Source organism: Phlebotomus papatasi, chromosome 3, assembly GCF_024763615.1.
Source record: "Phlebotomus papatasi isolate M1 chromosome 3, Ppap_2.1, whole genome shotgun sequence".
Classification (NCBI taxonomy): domain Eukaryota; kingdom Metazoa; phylum Arthropoda; class Insecta; order Diptera; family Psychodidae; genus Phlebotomus; species Phlebotomus papatasi.
The window spans coordinates 80,198,722-80,217,654 of NC_077224.1; the positions used below are offsets into that span (position 1 = coordinate 80,198,722).

Consider the following 18,933-nt stretch of genomic DNA (forward strand, 5'->3'; position numbering starts at 1 on the left):
TTAGGACTGGATTTTGGAGTCAGGTTTTGACTTTGTTTTGGACTTATCTTGTGCCTTAGGTTTCTTAGAATTTCCCTGTATCTTAGGTGTCCTCGATTTGTTCTGTGGATTCTGTGTCTTAAGTTTATTGGATTTATTTTGTGTCCTAGGTTTTTCGGATTTATGACGGTTTCTCATGTGTCTGTTCAATCGTGTTCGTCTTATAAAGCTCATCCCACATTCACTACAGACATGTGGCTTTTCTCCAGAATGGGTCATTAAATGATCCTTGAGACTCCTGGAAACACCAAAAGATTTGTTGCACACAGAGCACTCATATTTCTTTATTCCCTGATGAACTATTTTCACGTGCTGCTTCAGATTGTCGATCCGAGTGAAGATCAAGGAACAATACTTGCACGGTACCTTCTCCGTCGAATGAGTCGGCATATGATTCTTCAGATCTGATTGTGTTACTTTCTTGGCTCCACAAATATGGCATACATAATTCTTAATACCTTCGTGACGAAGGATGTGATTTTCTAGATTTGCTGATCCTGTGAAAGATTTATCACAACGTGGGCAGTGGTATTCCCTCACTCCCTTATGAATCAACTTCACGTGACGCACCAAAATGTACTTTTTCACTGCCGTGTAGGGGCACAATGTACAACACCACTTGGTACTTTTTTTGTGAGTTTTTATATGATCGCTCAGTTTATCGGCTGTTTCCTTTTCAACTCCACAAATATCACACTGCGTACTATCGTTCTGTTTCACAGAGCCTTTCGTAATTTCATGGACATTTAGGTGACTATTCAAATTGTAGAATGACGTGAACACCTTCTTACAAACTTTGCATTTATAGGATTTCAATCCAAGATGCTTCGTCCTTATGTGGATCCTCAGATCCGGCTTCTGAGAGTATGATGCTTTGCAGATGCTGCACTTAAACTTGGCACTGGCAGATTGTTTGAGATGAACTGGTTTCCTGTTGCTTGTAATCCTGGGCTTTTTAACGGGTCTTTTTATTCCTTTTTTAACGGGTCGATCATCTTTTTCCGGAGGGTGATTATTTTCCGGAGAAATATTCGATGTTTCTGGTTCCGTGGCCATTGAAGCATCATCCTGTCTTCCAGAAAGAACGCCTTCTTCTATAACATCTTTCCTGAGCTTTCTGGAGGTCAAGGGAACATTATCATCAGAATCCCTCTGAAGTTTGCGTCTCCGGGGCTTCCTCGAAGCTTTAATGGGTCGATCATCTTTTTCCGGAAGGAGGTTATTTTCCGGAGAAGCATTCGATGTTTCTGCTTCCCTGGCCATTGAAGCGTCATCCTGTCTTCCAGAAGGAACGCCTCCTTCTACAACATCTTTCCTGGTCTTTCTGGAGGTCAGGGGAACATTATCATCAGAATCCCTCTGAAGTTTGAGTCTCCGGGGTTTCCTCGAAGCTTTAATGGATCGATCATCTTTTTCCGGAAGGTGGTTATTTTCCGGAGAAGCATTCGATGTCTGTGCTTCCCTGGCCATTGAAGCATCATCCTGTTTCTCAGAAGGAACGCCTTCCTCTTCCGTAACATCGTTCCTGAGGTTTCTGGAGGTCAGGGGAACATTATCATCAGAGTCTTTCTGAAGTTTGCGTCTCCTTTTCCTTAAAACTTTTATTGGATGATCATCCTTTTCCGGAAGGAGGGTATTTTCCGGAGAAGTATTCGATGTTTCTGCTTCCCTTGCTATTAAAGCATCATCCTGTCTCTCAGAAGGAACGCCTTCTTCTATAACATCTTTCTTGAGCTTTCTGGAGGTCAGGGGGACATTATCATCAGAAGAGTCCCTCTGAAGTTTGTGTCTTCGTTTCCTGGAGACTTTAATGGATCGGTCATTTTTTTCCGGAAAAGTATTTGATGTTTTTGCTTCCCTGGCCATTGAAGCGTTATCCTGTTTCTCAGAAGGAGCTCCTTCCTTTATTATAACATCATTCCTGAGCTTTCTGGAGATTAAGGGAACATCATCATCAGAATCTTTCTGAATTTTGCGTCTTTGTGGTTTCCTCGAAGCTTTAATAGGTCGATCATCTTTTTCCGGAGGGTGATTATTTTCCGGAGAAGCATTCGATGTTTCTGCTTCCTTGGCCATTGAAACCTTATCATGTTTTTCAGAAGGAATACCTTCCTTTTCCATAGCCTCATTACTCCTGAGCTTTCGAGAGGACAAGGGAACATCATCATCAGAGTCTGTCCGAAGTTTACGTCTGCGTTTCCTCAAAACTTTAATGGGTCGATCATCTTCTTCCGGAAGGTGACTATTTTCCGGAGAAGCATTCGATGTTTCTGCTTCCCTGGCCATTGAAGTATCATCCTGTCTCTCAGAAGAAACGGTTTCCTCTTCTGTACCATCATCAGGATCGGTCTTAAGTATTTCCGGAAGGTTTTCATCTATAGACAGCATATCCGAAATGTCAGTCGGAGAATCTACTCTCTCCGGAGAACAGTTAAGGCTCATCAGAGGAGAATTAGGTCCATCCAACACTTCTAACTCTGCATTCATATTTATCTGAGTACCATTTCTCAGATGAACATCACTCAGGCTTTCAGGTGGGACGTATTTCTTCTCCTGAATATCTATTGACAGGATCTTCTGGAAGTTCAAAACTGCAGCAGCACACATTTTCCTGAAGTTGTAAGCTTCCAGGAGACGATCGTAGCAGGAACAGCATAATACTTTAGGTAGTCCATCGTTCTCATGAATGTCCAGGGATGTGGTTTCCTTGAAGATGTCCGGAAGCTTCACTGTGCCAAAGATGAATATCTTTTGAGACTCTTCCTCTGTCTTTATTTGGCACGCCCGGCAGTTGTGTGCTATTCCAATGCACTCCATCTCACATTTGTAACTTTCTCAATATAAATTTAGTTTTTTTTTCAAAAAATATTAACAAGTTTTACTATAAAATATAATTACTTTTAACAAGACACTTTGAATGAAAAGTGATCTCTATTCTCAAAGCTCTGACTGAATGCACATAACCTTACTTTTCCGGTGTGTTTTTGTTGCCTGGACTTTTTTGAATATTGTTTTGTAAAAGGTTTTGCAAAATCTTTATTGGAGTTCAGAAAAACGGAGATATTTGAATTACAATTTCAATCATGACTTGACTTTAAGCTTTAAAATTGTTGATATTTTCCAATGAAGAAATAGTAAAGATGCCCGCGAGGCCCCGATCTATAACCAATTTCTATTTATTCTAGAGGTCCTGCTCTGTCAAAAACCATCGAGAAACCTTGCTACTTTATTGCGATTTTTTGGCTATCATGCATTGAAGTTGTTGAAAATTGACTTTCAATGCTTGAGATCACATATAATGTTAGTAGAAGAGGTCTAAAGTTTTTAATGGTGTATCTCAGCTCTTGATGAAGATTACTTGGATGAATTAACTATTATTAAATGTGCAATTCCATCCCTACGAACGTCTCTCCTTCCCCTTCAGAAACCACACTTTTTGAAATATTTCAAGAAATAAAGCACCTTCATTTTTTATATGTTTTATAGGGTCCTAGCGGACATTCTGTTCTTAGACACCTGTGACTGAAAAAATCGCCATCTTGAATCATATAATGTTAAAGTTTAAATCACGGAGCGCCTATTTCTCAACCGATATGATCAAATTTTGATTTTTTGGAAAGGTCTTGAAATTTCTAACCTGTAAAAATACATAGGTCCTAATCTATTATAAATTTATAAAGTAGCAATAATTGATGTGTTTCGCTTAAATTTTGTTTTTTTTGGCCAAGTATCAAAACCGTCAAGACAGTCCAAAGTGCTCAATGTTTTTTTCTTTTATTTAATTTACATAAATAAATGTATGTTCTTCTTCTATAAACACTTCTTCAGTATTCATTTATACAATTAGGTCTCATTCTTAAGAGACTTATAACTAATAGAAAATTACAATGTTTGCAGCTTCCTTTTATAAATAAAATACACAATAAACAAAAAAATATTTTTCAGATTGGGTTATAGAGATATTTTAAGCCATATATACTCTTCAATTAATTTACAAAAGCAATTTAATTTATGTTGCTTGTAATATTTTAAGAATTCAATTCTATATCTATTACAAAATTTAAAAAAAAAAATATAATATAGGTTAAGTGTGCCAAATTTCGGCATAGTTGCATGCAAGCGCCAAAGTCTCAAGTTTGAAATGTAATATCTTTAATAGAAATTAATTTTTTTCATTCCTTCTATTTAAGAAGTGTCGCTTAGAACCTTGTAGACAGTTTATCCTCTTTCTTTACTTTAAAATCATTCTTAATACATTTTAAAATGAATAAAAATGTAAACATATCTTTGGTGCCCTATTTCGGCCACCTTCATTCTCATAGTTCTTGCCCTTCGGGAATTCTTCCAATATGTTTTTCACGTCATCTCGTTTGTCGAAGCTACATTTTTTGTCATTCTTTTGCATTGTATAATCTCTGGATTATGTAAAAACTAAAAATTCATGGTAATTAGAGGAACAAAAAAGGTGGCCGAAATTGCAAGCTGGCCGGAATTTGGCACACTTACCCTATAAGACTGAATAATATTATCTTAATAAAATAAAATTGTTAAACAGAGTGTTTTACTTCTGTATTACAAGTGTGGAGCTGTTATATAAAAATTGATTTATCACAAATAACGGTGTTTGTGTGGTTTTAATGCCAAAAGACAATTTTTAGAGGAAAATTTAAAGTCCATTTTTTTCTAGAGTAAATAATATCCCTATCTCATCATTTACCCAGTAATGTTCCGTTTTTTCTCTAAAATCTTTGATTTATCATTAATGCATCGAAAAGCATATAACGTGATCAGATTTACCACTTTAGTATATTCTCCTTGAAAAAAAGAGCTAAGGTTAGAAAAGATCATAAAACTGCAAAAGCAAGACTTTTACAAAACAAAATTCGAAGGTCTTCATACTAAAAAAAATTAATATTTTTCTTCTAATACTAAGATAAAAATTTCAACAAATACGTGTTAATTCCGTTCAATGTTAAGAAAATAAATCATTCTAGAGTCATTCAGAATGCAAAAATACCGTAAAATATTTTTTGTCAGGTTTTTGGGTATTCTGCTCCACTGTGCGTCGATAACTCGTCCGGATTACGCCGATCCGGATTAGAGAGCGGGCACTGTACATAAGTTACAAATCATTATGTTATAATCTGTATCTATAGCAGTTTAGTGGGTAGCGTTTTGTTCGAAAAAGTTAACAAATTATGCCCTGATAATAATTTCTTGAAATTATGAAACATTTTAGATTCAGTTATAATTATTATTAATCGTGTCGAGATGTATTCATTACAAATTCATTGGAAGAATCTGCTAAGTCCATTGTAGACCGCCCAGGAGCGCTTTCCACTCTGTTTGGATGCTTCTTCCTTGCTCCCGGAGTTATTTGGCGTAGGATGTGCATTAAATTACCTTATTAACACATGAAAATTGTCTACATTAGACATGCAGATCTTTGCACCGGGCAGGACTCGAACTCACAACAGTAAGTCGAGCCGAGGAATCGATCCGCCCAAGAGCCAACGGTCTTGTCTATTGCACCACTGATTCCCCTTAAGCCCTAGACACACTTACGACTTAAGCCGAGAGACGACTTAGTGGAAATTGATGGAAACTCACTTTAAATATTGTTTCTAATATAATTACGCTAAGCCGTCTCTCGACTAATCCTTATGTCTGTCAAGGCCCTTAGATTCAGTGAAATATAGGAATGCGTAAATGGATTTTTTCGGTCTATCAATGAATGTTGCAGTCAAAACACGGTAAAGACCTTCAAGAAATCTCCTCTATTTCCTCCTCTTACAACGTTTCGGAGATGGGTTGTCTCCTTCCTCAGGTATGGGTAGGTATGGGGAAGATTCTGTCATGGTACAATTAACATTACACAACACATGCACTTGGACTTTGACTCTCTTCTGCACCAACAAAATCACCATAAGACGGTTTGACACAAAAATGCGATTAAGTCTTATGACGTGCTTTTGGACTCAGACTCGGGATTTATATTTGACTCCGTTTCTGGATCTTCTTCGGTCTTAGGTTCACTTTCAGTTTTGACATGAGTCTTCATGTGTTTCTTCAAAGTTGAAAGTTGTAAGAATCTCTTCCCACATTCTCCGCAGACTCTTGGCCTCTCTCCAGTATGAGTCATTACGTGATGTTTCAGAGCCATACAAGTTGCAAATGATCTCGTACAATGGGGACAGTGATGATCCTTAATTCCTTCATGAACAGCCTTTTCATGGCGTCGTATTTGGAATTTCCGAAGAGTTGTGAATGAACAAAATTTGCATGAGAAAACGTTTTCCCCTGTGTGAATATTCATATGGATCTTCAGTTTAGTCAATGAGACAAAACTCTTATCACACTCGCTGCAGGGATGAGGCTTTGTTCCAGTGTGGACCATTAAATGATTCTTCAGAGTGGTAGCCCTCGCAAAGGATTTGTCACATTGTGAGCAGTGATGTTCCTTTATTTTATGATGAACTGCTTTTACGTGCTGCTTCAGACTTTCTCGCAGATTGGATTTGAAGCCACAAAATTCGCAAGACCACATTTTCTCCTCCATGTGAACAACCATGTGGCTCCTCAATTCTCTTCGTGTTACCTTCTTGACTCCACATACCGAGCACTCATGATTCTTAATACCTTCATGACGAAGCAGGTGTTGCTTGAGAATAGCTCCAGTGGTGAAAGATTGTCCACATCGTGGACAATGGAAATCCTTTATTCCCCGATGAACTACCTTCACGTGATTCTGTAAACCCTGCCTTTTAGGTGTCTTATAGGGGCAAGATACACAGCACCACATATCTTCTTTCTTGTGAGTAGCCATATGGCTCTTTAACTCCTCGGCAGCAATGGTATCAATTCCACAAAGTAGACAGATTTGCTGATCACTTTTCTTCTGATTTTCAGCATCTTTTTCAAATTTGTGGGTATTTTGGTGGTTCCTTAGTGAGGAAGATGTTTTGAATTCCTTCCCACAGACTTTGCATTCATAATATTTCATTTTCAGATGCTCTTTCCAAATGTGCATGCTCAGATTATACTTCTGATAGTACAATGAGTGGCAGAAGCTGCATTCAAACCTTAAAGGCTTTCCCTGAGGAATATCTTCCTTGGCTTTCTGCAATTCAGGAAGTTTTTCTGGCCCTTTATTTGCTTTCTTGATCCTTCTTGAGGTTAGGGGAGCATCATCTGAGTCCGGAAAAGTGTTAGACACATCAGAATCATTTTCCTCATTCATAACTTCTTCATAAGGGTCACTTTTAAGTATTTCCGGAAGATTTTCATCTATAGACAACATATCTGAGATGTCACTGTTAGAATCTTCTCTGTCCGGAGGATAGTTTAGGTTCCTTGGAGGAGAATCAGGCAGATCCGAAACACCAGGCTCTGTTTTAATTATAACTTCAGATGAGACGTATTTCTCTTCCGGAACACCCATTGACAGGATCTTCTGGAAGTGCAGAGCTGCAGCAGAACACATTTTCCGGAAGTTGTAGGCTTCCAGGAGGCGATCGTAGCAGGAGCAACATAGAACTTTGGGAAGTCCATCGTTTTCCTGAATGTCCAGGGATGTGGTTTCCTTGAAGATTTCCGGAAGCTTCACTGTGGTAAAGATGAATATCTTCTGAACGTCTTCCTCTGTCTTTGTTTGACACGCCCGGCAGTTGTCCGCTATTTCGGTACACTCCATTTCACTTAATCAATAATCAATGTTAATAACTTAACTCAATAACTAATAATTTAATAACTCAATAACTTAATCAATGTTATTATTTCTCTGGACGATAATCAGGAAGGATTGAAGTTTTGACATATTTTCTTAACCTCACTTTTTTTGTCTTTTTTATTTTTTCACACAATTGAACAGTTGAATTTGGTTTTGTAAAAACGTTTGCAGTTTTGCAAAATCTTTGATAATGTTGGAAGTTATTAAGTTTTTACCTAGTGTCCATACGAGGATAGCCAAAAACACCAAAAACATGTAGATAGCTAAAAGGCAAATCAGAATGGATTTTTCGGAAAAGGTCATTGGATAAATCGGAAATTTTGACGATAGTCAGCTTTGAATTTGCTTCTGTTTTTATTTACAATAATGTCTTTTGAAGTGTATAATGGAGAAGATGCTCCACAAGAGGTAAAAAGAATATTTCTAACATTTAAATAACATTACATGAGTATCAGAGAGACACTATTTAATTCCAGGATCGCTCTCTTGAAAAAAAAAAAAATGATCGCAATGATGCTAATTCCAATGAAAAATGAATATGGTTTCCTAGCACTTTCCTGTTGTCAAGTACTTCTGTATTAACGACTTTTCTTGATGTTGGTTCCTGCCTTGACTGTCACAGTGTTATTGAGAAACAGGAAAAATTTAGTCATTACGAAGCTTGCATGGGATCGTATGAAGCATGGGCAATGGGCACTTTTCCGTACATAGTAAACACTGGTAAAAAAAAGGGTGGATCATTGTGATCCATTCGCGATCCTTTTGGTAAATCAAATATGATCCATCATTTCAAATGTTTCATTTCGATCCTTTTTTGAAAGATCATTTTGATCCATTGCAAAAGAATCAAATTTTGATACTTTGAATGGTTCACTTTGAGGAGCTTTTCAATGGATCAGTGAGTGATACTCTAAAATAGATGAAATGGAACTTTTAAAATGATGACTTTTTAATCTTTTTTTTAAATGTAATGCATTTGCCCTTCAAAACAAATTAAAAGAAAATCATATTATTATTGTCCTGCAAATGATTTTTTTTATTCTTATTTGTTTTTACCATTTACAGTTATTACATCAATTTTTTTTACTTGTTAATACATTTTTGACAAGAGATTTTTTTGTTAAATATTAAGTTACTGATATTTTCAGTTAATTTGGCAAATTTGAATTATTTATGAATTTTAATTCAAATTGACGTATATTTTTAGTTTAAATAGAAATTATGGAAATCATAACCATTTTTCAAAAGAATTTTTTTCAACCGATATTCTGTACATTCTCTTTTTTTTTGATAGATTTAGGACGCAAGAAATTCGTCGGTAATCCCTAAAAAAAAACTATGAAATATTTCCAGATATATGCGCTTCTAAATCTTCCGAAGCAAGAACGTAGAAAAAAAACACATTTTACACAATGAAAATCTAAGGATTTTTTTTCACTATTTAATCAACAGAATGTTCGCTCTTTCAAGAGATCTCTTTCCGGGGGTGGAACACCGAAAAAATTACTTAGAATTGTACAAATCCGTGCAACTGTGGATTATTTTATTTTTCACTTTTTTTTTACTCACTTTTGGAAATTTTTTTACGTTTTCACAAGTCTCCAAACTTAATCCTTTTATACCTATAACATTATAATTTGTAGAAAAGCGCCACTGAATATCTAAAAGGGTACAAATTCCACGACAAGAGCACCCCGTTTATTTATGAGCTCAGCGAGTCTCAGTTACTGTCACTGACATCACTACAAGTGGCGTGATTATCCAAGTGATCCATTCAAATGTATCACTTTTGACATATCGTACCAAATTTTCAATCGCTGAAATATCACGGTTAAAATTTTAAAGCTATCAATTTATTAGTTTAGACACATTCCCCTTATATGAGCAACTACAACACATTTTTTACTGTTTTAATGGTTTTATTTAGTAAGAAAATTCATGGAAAATAATCGCAATACTGATCCAATTGAAATGAAACAAATTTGATCCATTTGAAAGTATCCATTATTTTCGATATTTCTTGGCGTAATATCCTTAAGATTGAAAATAGTTATCTCAAAAATGTCACATTCTGCCTTACTATATTTTCCTATTAAACCTAAAAACACTCATTTTCGCTGTTTTCCTTTAATTATTTGACAGAAAAATATTCTTGAACATCGATCTTTCTGAAATGATCGATTCGAGGAACCTTTCAATGTATCATTGAATGTGATCCTTTACTTTACTGAAGTGATTCATTAAAGAAGAATCAATTCAATTCAAGTGATTTGATGAAAATGAACCTTTTAGGCCATGATTCTTTTGAAATGATCCCTAGTGATCCATTCATTTTTACCAGTGAAGTAAAATTCAGTTTAAAACCAAGACCTCAAATTATGTGTTCAGATTTCCACTCTGTTCCAAAGTTGACTTCAAATTTTCTTCTGTTTTAATTTTTGTTTCGGACTTGAACTTGGAATGAAGATGAGTCTTCATATGCCTCCTCAAGTTGGAGAGTATTGTGAATTTCATTCCACATTCATTGCAGGTATGTGGCTTCTCCCCTGTATGAGTCAATTGATGATGTCTCAAAGACGTAGTGGTCACAAAGGATCTATTACACTGGGCACAGTGATAGTCTTTGACTCCCTCATGAACAGTCCTAACGTGACGTCTAATTTGATAGTTGCAAGAAGCCTTAAATGAACAAAATTCACAAGATAAGATGTCTTCCCCCGTGTGAAGCTTCATATGCATCTTCAGTCTGTCCAATCTGATAAATCTTTTATTACACTTGCTGCAGGCATGGGGTCTTTCTCCAGTGTGAACCATTAAATGATACTTCAGACCACTGGGATGTCCAAATGATTTATTGCATAAGGTGCAGTGGTGATTCTTAATGCCATGATGAATTCTCTTTACGTGCTGATTCAGGTTTTCACGTCGATTGAATTTGAAAGGACATAATTCACAAGACCATATCCTTTTATCCTTTGCGTGAATAATCATGTGGTTCTGCAAACTTGCTCGCGTTACCTTCTTAACTCCGCAAACTGTGCACACATGATTCTTAATACCTTCATGACGCATCATATGATTCCTTAGACTCACAGCCGTGGTGAAGGATCTATCACACTGTGAACAGTGAAATTCCTTCAATCCCTTATGGACTACCTTAACGTGACGCAGCAAACTGTACCGTTTGACTGTTTTGAAAGGACAAAATATACAAGTCCAATCATTGTCTTTCTTGTGGGTGTAAATATGACTCTTCAACTGATCCTCCGTTTCATTTTTAACTCCACAAACTACACATGTATGCCGATTAGTATCTTCCTGACCTGCAAAACCTTCCGTGACTTCATGAGTATTCAGGTGTTTGTTCAAAGATGAGGAAGACTTGAATTCCTTCCCACAGATTTTGCATTCACAAGGCTTCAATCCCAGATGCTTCTTCCTTATGTGCATTTCAAGGCGTGATTTCTGGTGGAAACTTGAATTGCAGATACCGCACTCAAGCTTGATAGGCTCTTCTGGAATTATAAGGTCCTTCTTTGTCCCAGAATAATCGTCTTCCTTTACTTGTGAAATCAAGAAAGCATCACCATCAGGATCTGGTTTGATTACTTCCAAGAGCTTTTCATCTACAGACAGCAGATCGGAAATGTCAGATGAAGCATCATCACTGTCCGAAACATCTGAATCTGGCTCAGTTTTTATATCCATCAGTATTGTATCCGTCACATCTTCAGGTGCGGTCACCTCCGGAACACCCATTGACAGGATTTTCTGGAAGTGCAGAGCTGCAGCGGAACACATTTTCTTAAAGTTGTAAGCTTCCAGGAGGCGATCGTAGCAAGTCGAACATAGTACTTTAGGCAGTCCATCGTTCTCGTGAATGTCCAGGGATGTGGTTTCTTTGAAGATGTCCGGAAGCTTAACAGTGTTAAAGATGAATATCTTTTGAGACTCTTCCTGAGTCTTTGTTTGACACGCTCGGCAGTCGTCTGCTATATCAATGCACCCCATTTTACTTTTATCACTTTTTGGATACTATAGCAATGTAATTCAACTAGTACCATCAATTCTTTTTATAAATGTGATTAACTACAGACGATTATCAAAAGAAAAAAGCAAACTTTGTTATTTCAAAGCTTTGACAGCATTACTTTAACCTAATTTTTTTCCGAATGTTTTTGGTATCTGACCGTTACGAGATTTGAATCTATTTTTGTAAAATGTTTTGCAAAATTTTCATCAAGGTATGAGAAAGTTTGAATTTTGAATTATAAAAATTCGAGGATATATTCCGGGTATTCCCCTAAATTTAAAATTTCTGTTTTACTGGTTTTTAGAAAATTTTGGTTGAAGGCGGTTGAGGTTCCAAATCTCTATCTCTAACCGTTTGGTTTCTAGACCTAGCAATTCTAGCAGTAAAACCTTTTAATTCCACTTAAAATACTTGCTATATTTTTGTTTATTAGATATCTTGAAAATCTACCGATATTATCATTGTTGAGGCTCCAAACAGCTGAAAAGCCGAAGCTAGAGAAAGAGAATAATCCGAATCCCGTCAGATTATTCCCTTGCACTGGTGAGAACTTCTTGGGGGATTCTTCCACTATTTGGACTGACTCTCGGCTGTTTTCACGGCCCCTAGTAATGGCTCTTTCGAGCCACCGGGCTTAAGGCAGTAATGCCCCCTTGTGTAGGCTACTCCCGGGGGTGTCTTGAGAGAGTTTAACCAAGGTTAAAAATAAATTTCCAACCTTGCAGTCCGGCAAATGAATGCCTCTAGGGAAACATTCCTTCAGAAATATTCTCAAATCCTGCCCTAGGTCTTAAGGCTTCTTGAAGAGAAGCCGCTGTTTCCTGGCAGTAGGGAGCCAATTGGCGGTTGGTAATCCTTAGACAATAGGATGCCGCTGGTCTTGGGCCAAAAGGGAGATGCGATTTCTCTGGAACAAGCACTCTCGTGCTTCTGGAAGTAAAACTCAGGAATTTTTATCGCAATCTGATTTATTTAACAAAAAATAACCCTATTTATACAAAATCATTTTTACCCCACTTAATTACTAAGGTGAACTCCGTGAAACCATAATGCGTCATTGTAAAATTGCACATTCTTTATTCTGCTGACGAAAAAATGCTGATCAAGTGAATGAACGGGTGTCATTAGCACTAAGCATAATGACCTACTTTTAATAAGAATTTGACAATTTTCAATCTCTAATATTATAGAAACTACTTGTTATAATGGTAGCAAATTGATATCAGATAGAGTTAATGATATAGAAAATAGGATGGTAAAAGTTTAGGATCGTTTAGCATCCTAGTTTCTTCAATATTTGCCGTTAAAGTGAGGCTTGTTTTGTATATTTCGTAAAATGACTCGATTTAACCAAAACTAAAATCCGTATATTAGTTAAACTATTCGTCTCTAATTGAAATGACAGGACATTCCTAGTAGTAAAGGTATCTAAAAATAGTGTAGTAGTCCTTAAATCCTTTAAGGATAAGTCATTGACTTAAAAAGTAGGGGTAACGAAAACCCTTGTAAAGGTCTTGGTGAAGCCAAAACTTTCCAACTTTTGTGTTAAATTATTCGTATCCTTTTTAGGATGTGAGGACTTATGATGAATATCCTGGCGATTTCACTATTCAAAAGTAGTTCGATATGAATTAAAACCCATTATTATCCCTCAAAGATTAATAAATCCTAATTTGAAAATAATTTGTATGAACGTGCATGTTCATCTTGAACAATCATCACTCAGACATTTTTATTGACAGAAAAATGTTTAACATGAAATATTGTGTCGATTGATTACAAAAACAAAACTTTTTGAGTACAGTAAGCTGAGAAATCGGATTAAAACGTTGGTCTCAATTATGCGTTCAGGCTTCGACTCGGTCCTAATGCTTATTTCTGATTTTCTTCTGACTCTATTTTGAACTTCTCTTTGCCTTTCCTTCGGATTTGGATTTAAGATGAGGATTGGTCTTCAAGTGTCTGATCAAATTTGAGCGTTTTGAGAATCTCTTCCCACATTCACTGCACTTATGTGGCTTTTCTCCAGTATGAGTCAATAAATGGTCTCTTAAAGATGAGGCTGTCGGAAAGGATTTCTTACAAGAGTCACAGTAATTATCCTTCACTCCTTCATGAACTACATTCACGTGATTCTTCAGATCATGAAGATAGTTTGTCTTGAATGAACAAGATTCACAGGAGAAGGTATCTTTCCCCGTGTGTAACTTCATATGCAACTTCAGTTGGTCCAATCTAATAAATCTTTTAGGACACTTTGTGCAGGCATGAGGCTTTTCTCCAGTGTGAATCATTAAATGATTCTTCAGGGTTCTAGAAATTGCAAAGGTCTTATTGCATATGGTGCAGTAGTGCTCCTTAATTTCCTGATGAACTATCCTAATATGCTGCTTTAGGCTATCACCGCGAAGAAATTTTAAGGGACAAAATTCGCAAGACAACATCTTCTCCGAGTGAATAATCATATGCTTCCTCAATTCTGTTCGTGTTACCTTCTTGACTCCACAAACTGTGCATACATGATTCTTAATATCAGCATGACGCAACATATGATCTCTTAGACTTGGAGCCGTAGTGAAGGATTTTTCACACTGCGAACAATGATAGTCCTTTATTCCCTTATGAAGTACATTAATGTGATGCTTCAGATATAGAAATCTAGTTGATTTGTAGGAGCAAAATACGCAGAACCAATTGTCATCTTTCTTGTGGGTTTTAGTATGGCTCTTCAGTTCATGCCTGGTTTCATTGGCAATCCCACAAACTACACATATGTGCTCTTTTGTATCTTTCTGACTTTCGTGACCTTTATTAACCTCATAAGTATTAAGGTGTCTTCTCAAAGATGAGGTGGATTGGAATTTCTTCCCACAGGTTTTGCATTCGAAAGTTTTTGATCCCGGATGTTTCTTCCTGATCTGGATTTTAAGGTGTGACTTCTGGTTGGGATTTGAATTACAGGAACCACATTCAAATTTGGTAGACTTTCTTACATTACTAGAACCCCTGTTACGCGTATTTCTGAGGTTTCTCGAGATCAAGAGAGCATCATTATCAGGGTTTATCTTAGGTATTTCCGGAAGTTTCTCATCTATGGATATCTTATCGGATATATCACTGACGGAATCGTCTTTGTCCGGAAGGTGGTTTTGATCGTCTTTTAAATCTAAATCTGGATCTATTTTTATATCCGTCTGTATCGTATCTGTTAAATTAATATCACAAATAAGATTTTCAGGTAGGATATACTTTTCTTCCGAATAATCATCCATTGATAGCATGCTTTGAAAGTGCAGAACGGCAGCGGAACACATTTTCTTGAAGTTGAAAGCTTCCAGGAGACGATCGTAGCAGGTCGGACATAGTACTTTGGGTAGTCCGTCGTTCTCATAAATGTCCAGGGATGTGGTTTCCTTGAAGATGTCCGGAAGCTTCATAGTGTTGAAGATGAATATCTTTTGAGACTCTTCCTGAATCTTTGTTTGGCACGCTCGGCAGTCGTCTGCTATATCAATGCACTCCATTTCAATTTTATCACTTTTTCTGATACTTATCAATTAGTACTATCAATTCTTTTTATAAGGTATAATTTCTACGCTTTGACAGCTTTACCTTAACCCTAACTTTTTCTTCGATTTTTTTGTTAGTTAACCGTTGCCGAATTTGAATCTCCTTTTGTAAAATTTTGCAAAAAGTCTATCATAGTCATGATAATGTTGGAAAATTGAATACCTCCCTTATAAATCGGTTATTGAATATTTTTCAGCAAGAAATTTATCATATGTTTTGTAAAAAAAAATAATAATACTGCTAGGACAACATTCCTACAGTTACTAGCTAGGACAACAGGAGAAACAGTTTGGTGTACCCATTATTATTAGGCGAGATTCTTAACAGTCTCACGTACTCTATAATTCTATACCAAAATTTCATGTCCTCTGATCGGGTTCAAACTTTGCCAAATTGTGTTTTGCCCCGCCAATTCCTGATCACTAATATGTGCTCTGAAAAAATGTTTTGTTAAACGAACACATGGATTTTGTTGAAATTTTGTCAAAAGGATGTTATTTACCAATTTGACAAAACTTTTTCTTGCATTTTATATGGAAAAACACCTTTTTCACAAACTTTTAACAAGATCCAGTTGGCAGCGGATTTGACAAAACTTTTCCATATTCTGTATGGAAGAACATCGTTTTTACAAACTTGTCTTGTTAATTTGACAAAATATTTTTTTCAGAGTGGGTGGATCGGTTAAGAAAGATATCGACTTCCGGTTTTTGGCCATATAATTTAAAAAAAAACCAAATTTAATCAAATTTTTTATGTAAACTTTGATGTTCGCAAATTCGATATCAAAGTGGATTTCGAACATAGGTGTCCAAGAACGAAATATCCGCCTTAACTACATCTAAAACATATTCGAAAATGAAAGAAATCGTAGGAGCCGTTTTCAAAATAAACCAAAAAAACATTCGACTTCAAACTCAGACCCGAGGCGCATAGTGCCTTTGACCTTATAAAACTACAATTCTATTATTTTATTGGTTGATATGGTTGTGTGAAATATATGGCAGACGAAATGTTCAATTTTTGTACAAAATATACGAAAGACGAAATGTGAAATACGAAATGGTAAAATACGAAATGTACTAGAATACGAAGTTTCCGCAATACGAAATGTTCAATACGAACATGTAAAATACGAAATGTAAAATATGAGGTTTCCAAATCCCATTTTTCTATGGTGCTGTTCTTGTTATATTTTCAATCTTCGTCCTTATGATCATATCTCTTCTTTTTACTAATTCTATCTTAGGTCACTCCTTATCCTTATCACGCTTTCTGGAGTCACGAGCCGTCGAATCCATTTGCCGTATTTTATTAACTAAACCATCGCATCACTGAGAAAAAAAGAGGCTACGATTAACTTTTATTCGTCATAACTTTAACACTTTTCGAGTTTAAAAATGTATCAACATTTTTTAATGTTAATTTTACACCTTTTGAGGGTAAAATCAACATGAAAAAAGTGTAACTTTATTAGGGGTTAAAATGAAACACACAGTTTCAAAGGCAGATTTTCATTTAAATAAATAAATAAATAAATAGTGTTGACTTAAGGGACTTAAGGGAGGGTCGTCGAAGACTGGACGTTTATATATCTTACCGTTTGACCTCTAGCCGTGTTACAAGTTGAGAAAAGTGGATCATATAACTGCTCTCTCTTTAAGTCCGAGCAGTTAAAAGAGGAACATTTTAACGGATCATTAGTGGAAGGTCCCCCGAAAGTTGCAAATCTCTATCTCTAACCGTTTGGTTTCTAGACCTAGCAATTCTAGCAGTAAAACCTTTTAATTCCACTTAAAATACTTGCAAAATTTTTGTTTATTAGATATCTTAGAAATCAACAGATAGGGTAAGTGTGCCAAATTTCGGCATATTTGCTTGCAAGCGTCAAAGTCTCAAGTTTGAAATGTAATATTTTGAATAGAAATTGATTTTTTTATTCTTTCTTCTGAAAGAGTGTTGCTGGGAACCTTGTAAAGAGCTTACCGTCTTTATTTATTCTAAAATCATTCTTAATACATTTTAAAATGAATAAAAATATAGACATAGCTTTGGTGCCCTATTTCGGCCAACTTCATTCTCATAGTTCCTTGCCCTTCGGGAATTCTTCAAATGTCTTTTTCACGTCATCTCGTTTGTCGAAGCTACATTTTTGTTATTCTTTTGCATTGTATAATCTCTGGAGTATGTAAAAACTGAAAATTCATGAAAATTCGAGGAATAAAAAAGGTGGCCTGAATTGCAAGCTGGCCGGAATTTGGCACACTTACCCTAATATGATTATCCTGACCTTTTTATTGTCAGAAAAAGGAGACAGCTCTGCGTGGTGCCCAGGCCGAGGACTACGGGATTCGTGAGGTCCATCAATTTCTCTGCCTCATCCATTATAAACAACTTCGCATTGACTTTTCCGACACTGCCCATGGAGATAATCAGATCGTGGCTTTATTCGGCGTGCACTGAAGAGGTCGTGAGTATACTAAGTTCCACGTATGTTTAGTGAGATTAATAAGTGTTTTTGAACTTGCCAATCAACACCACTATAAGTGAAAACTTTATCTATTTAGTTATTTATTTTAGTCAGATTGAAAACCAAACAGCCTTATTGGCTAAGTTTTCCAAACCTTTCTCTGTGAGCATATCCATCTTGTCCATAAGTGACTTACGTGCATATGTACGACCCCAAAATATATAACAAATGAAGGGATTTTCCATCGTTTTCATCCGCAGGTTGGAATCTTTGCTAAGACGGCGATAGCCGCATGGGGTGTCAGAATAAAATAGAGATGACAATAAAATTAAAAAACTCAAAAAAAACTTTTCTCTATTTTGTAAGAATTTTATTTTCTCAAATTACAAAATATTTGGAGTACAGTGGGCTGCGAAATCGGATTAGGTCTCAATACGTGTTTAGGCTTCGACTTGATCCTAATGCTTATTAGGTGAGATTCTTAACAATCTCACCTACTATAATCCTAACAAAATTTCATGTCGTCCGATCGCGCTCAAACTTGGCCAAAATGTGTTTCGCCACTTCCTGATCACGAATATATGGGGGGCTAAGTTACGTTCCCGGCCGGCCGGCCGGCCGTCCGGCCGCTCTTTGGAGCTTAATAGCTCCTAAACTAAAAAAGATATCGACTTGCGGTTTTCGGCAAAGGTTAAATATCGTATGAAAATTGCAACTTGGTGCATTGACCCCCCACCCCCCACCCCTCCTTCCGCCATTTTGAAGACCCCCCTTTTTTTGTTTTCTCAATAGCTCCGCCCCTATGGCATCGAGCGGGCTCAAATTTTAGTATGTTATAGCTGGGCCTTAGAGCTTTCCATCAGTACCAAACTTAAGGTCCCCCGACCCCCCTGACCCGTGCTATAAGGGTCCAAAAAAAATTTCTTAAAATGGCCATAACTCCGGTTCTAATTGTCAGAATTTAAAAAGTGAGGGCTTTTTGGAAAGCTCTCGTGAAATTCCACTTCCCCTTCTAACATCGCAAGTTCATAAAACCACCGCTAGGGGCGCTTTTTTTAAAAAGAAAATTTTTAAATCTTAAAAGTTAAATAA

The 18,933-nt window shown here is 36.5% G+C and overlaps 2 protein-coding genes across 2 annotated transcripts; both read right to left on the reverse strand.

Annotated features, from left to right (window-relative positions):
• LOC129806777 (uncharacterized) lies at positions 1 to 7,808 on the reverse strand. The gene is made up of 2 exons (XM_055855549.1): positions 6,010 to 7,808; positions 1 to 2,873 (listed from the first exon to the last, which is right to left on the reverse strand). Exons 1-2 carry the CDS (start codon positions 7,730 to 7,732, stop codon positions 1 to 3), a joined length of 4,596 nt encoding a protein of 1,531 aa, XP_055711524.1. The 5' UTR covers positions 7,733 to 7,808.
• Positions 7,809 to 8,777: 969 nt separating this feature from the next.
• LOC129806778 (zinc finger protein 62-like) lies at positions 8,778 to 15,402 on the reverse strand. The gene is made up of 2 exons (XM_055855550.1): positions 13,718 to 15,402; positions 8,778 to 11,803 (listed from the first exon to the last, which is right to left on the reverse strand). Exons 1-2 carry the CDS (start codon positions 15,323 to 15,325, stop codon positions 10,145 to 10,147), a joined length of 3,267 nt encoding a protein of 1,088 aa, XP_055711525.1. The 5' UTR covers positions 15,326 to 15,402; the 3' UTR covers positions 8,778 to 10,144.
• Between the last annotated feature and the right edge of the window lie 3,531 nt (positions 15,403 to 18,933).

Excerpts from the sequence above, each read along its gene's own strand:
- LOC129806778 (XM_055855550.1), bottom strand. The coding sequence starts at position 15,325 with ATGGAGTGCATTGATATAGCAGACGACTGCCGAGCGTGCCAAACAAAG. Across the intron at positions 11,804-13,717 it reads AATCCAAATCCGAAGGAAAG|TATCCAAAAAGTGATAAAAG; the intron begins GCAAAGAGAAGT and ends ACATTGCTATAG.
- LOC129806777 (XM_055855549.1), bottom strand. The coding sequence starts at position 7,732 with ATGGAGTGTACCGAAATAGCGGACAACTGCCGGGCGTGTCAAACAAAG. Across the intron at positions 2,874-6,009 it reads TCCCGAGTCTGAGTCCAAAA|AAAGTTACAAATGTGAGATG; the intron begins GCACGTCATAAG and ends ATTTATATTGAG.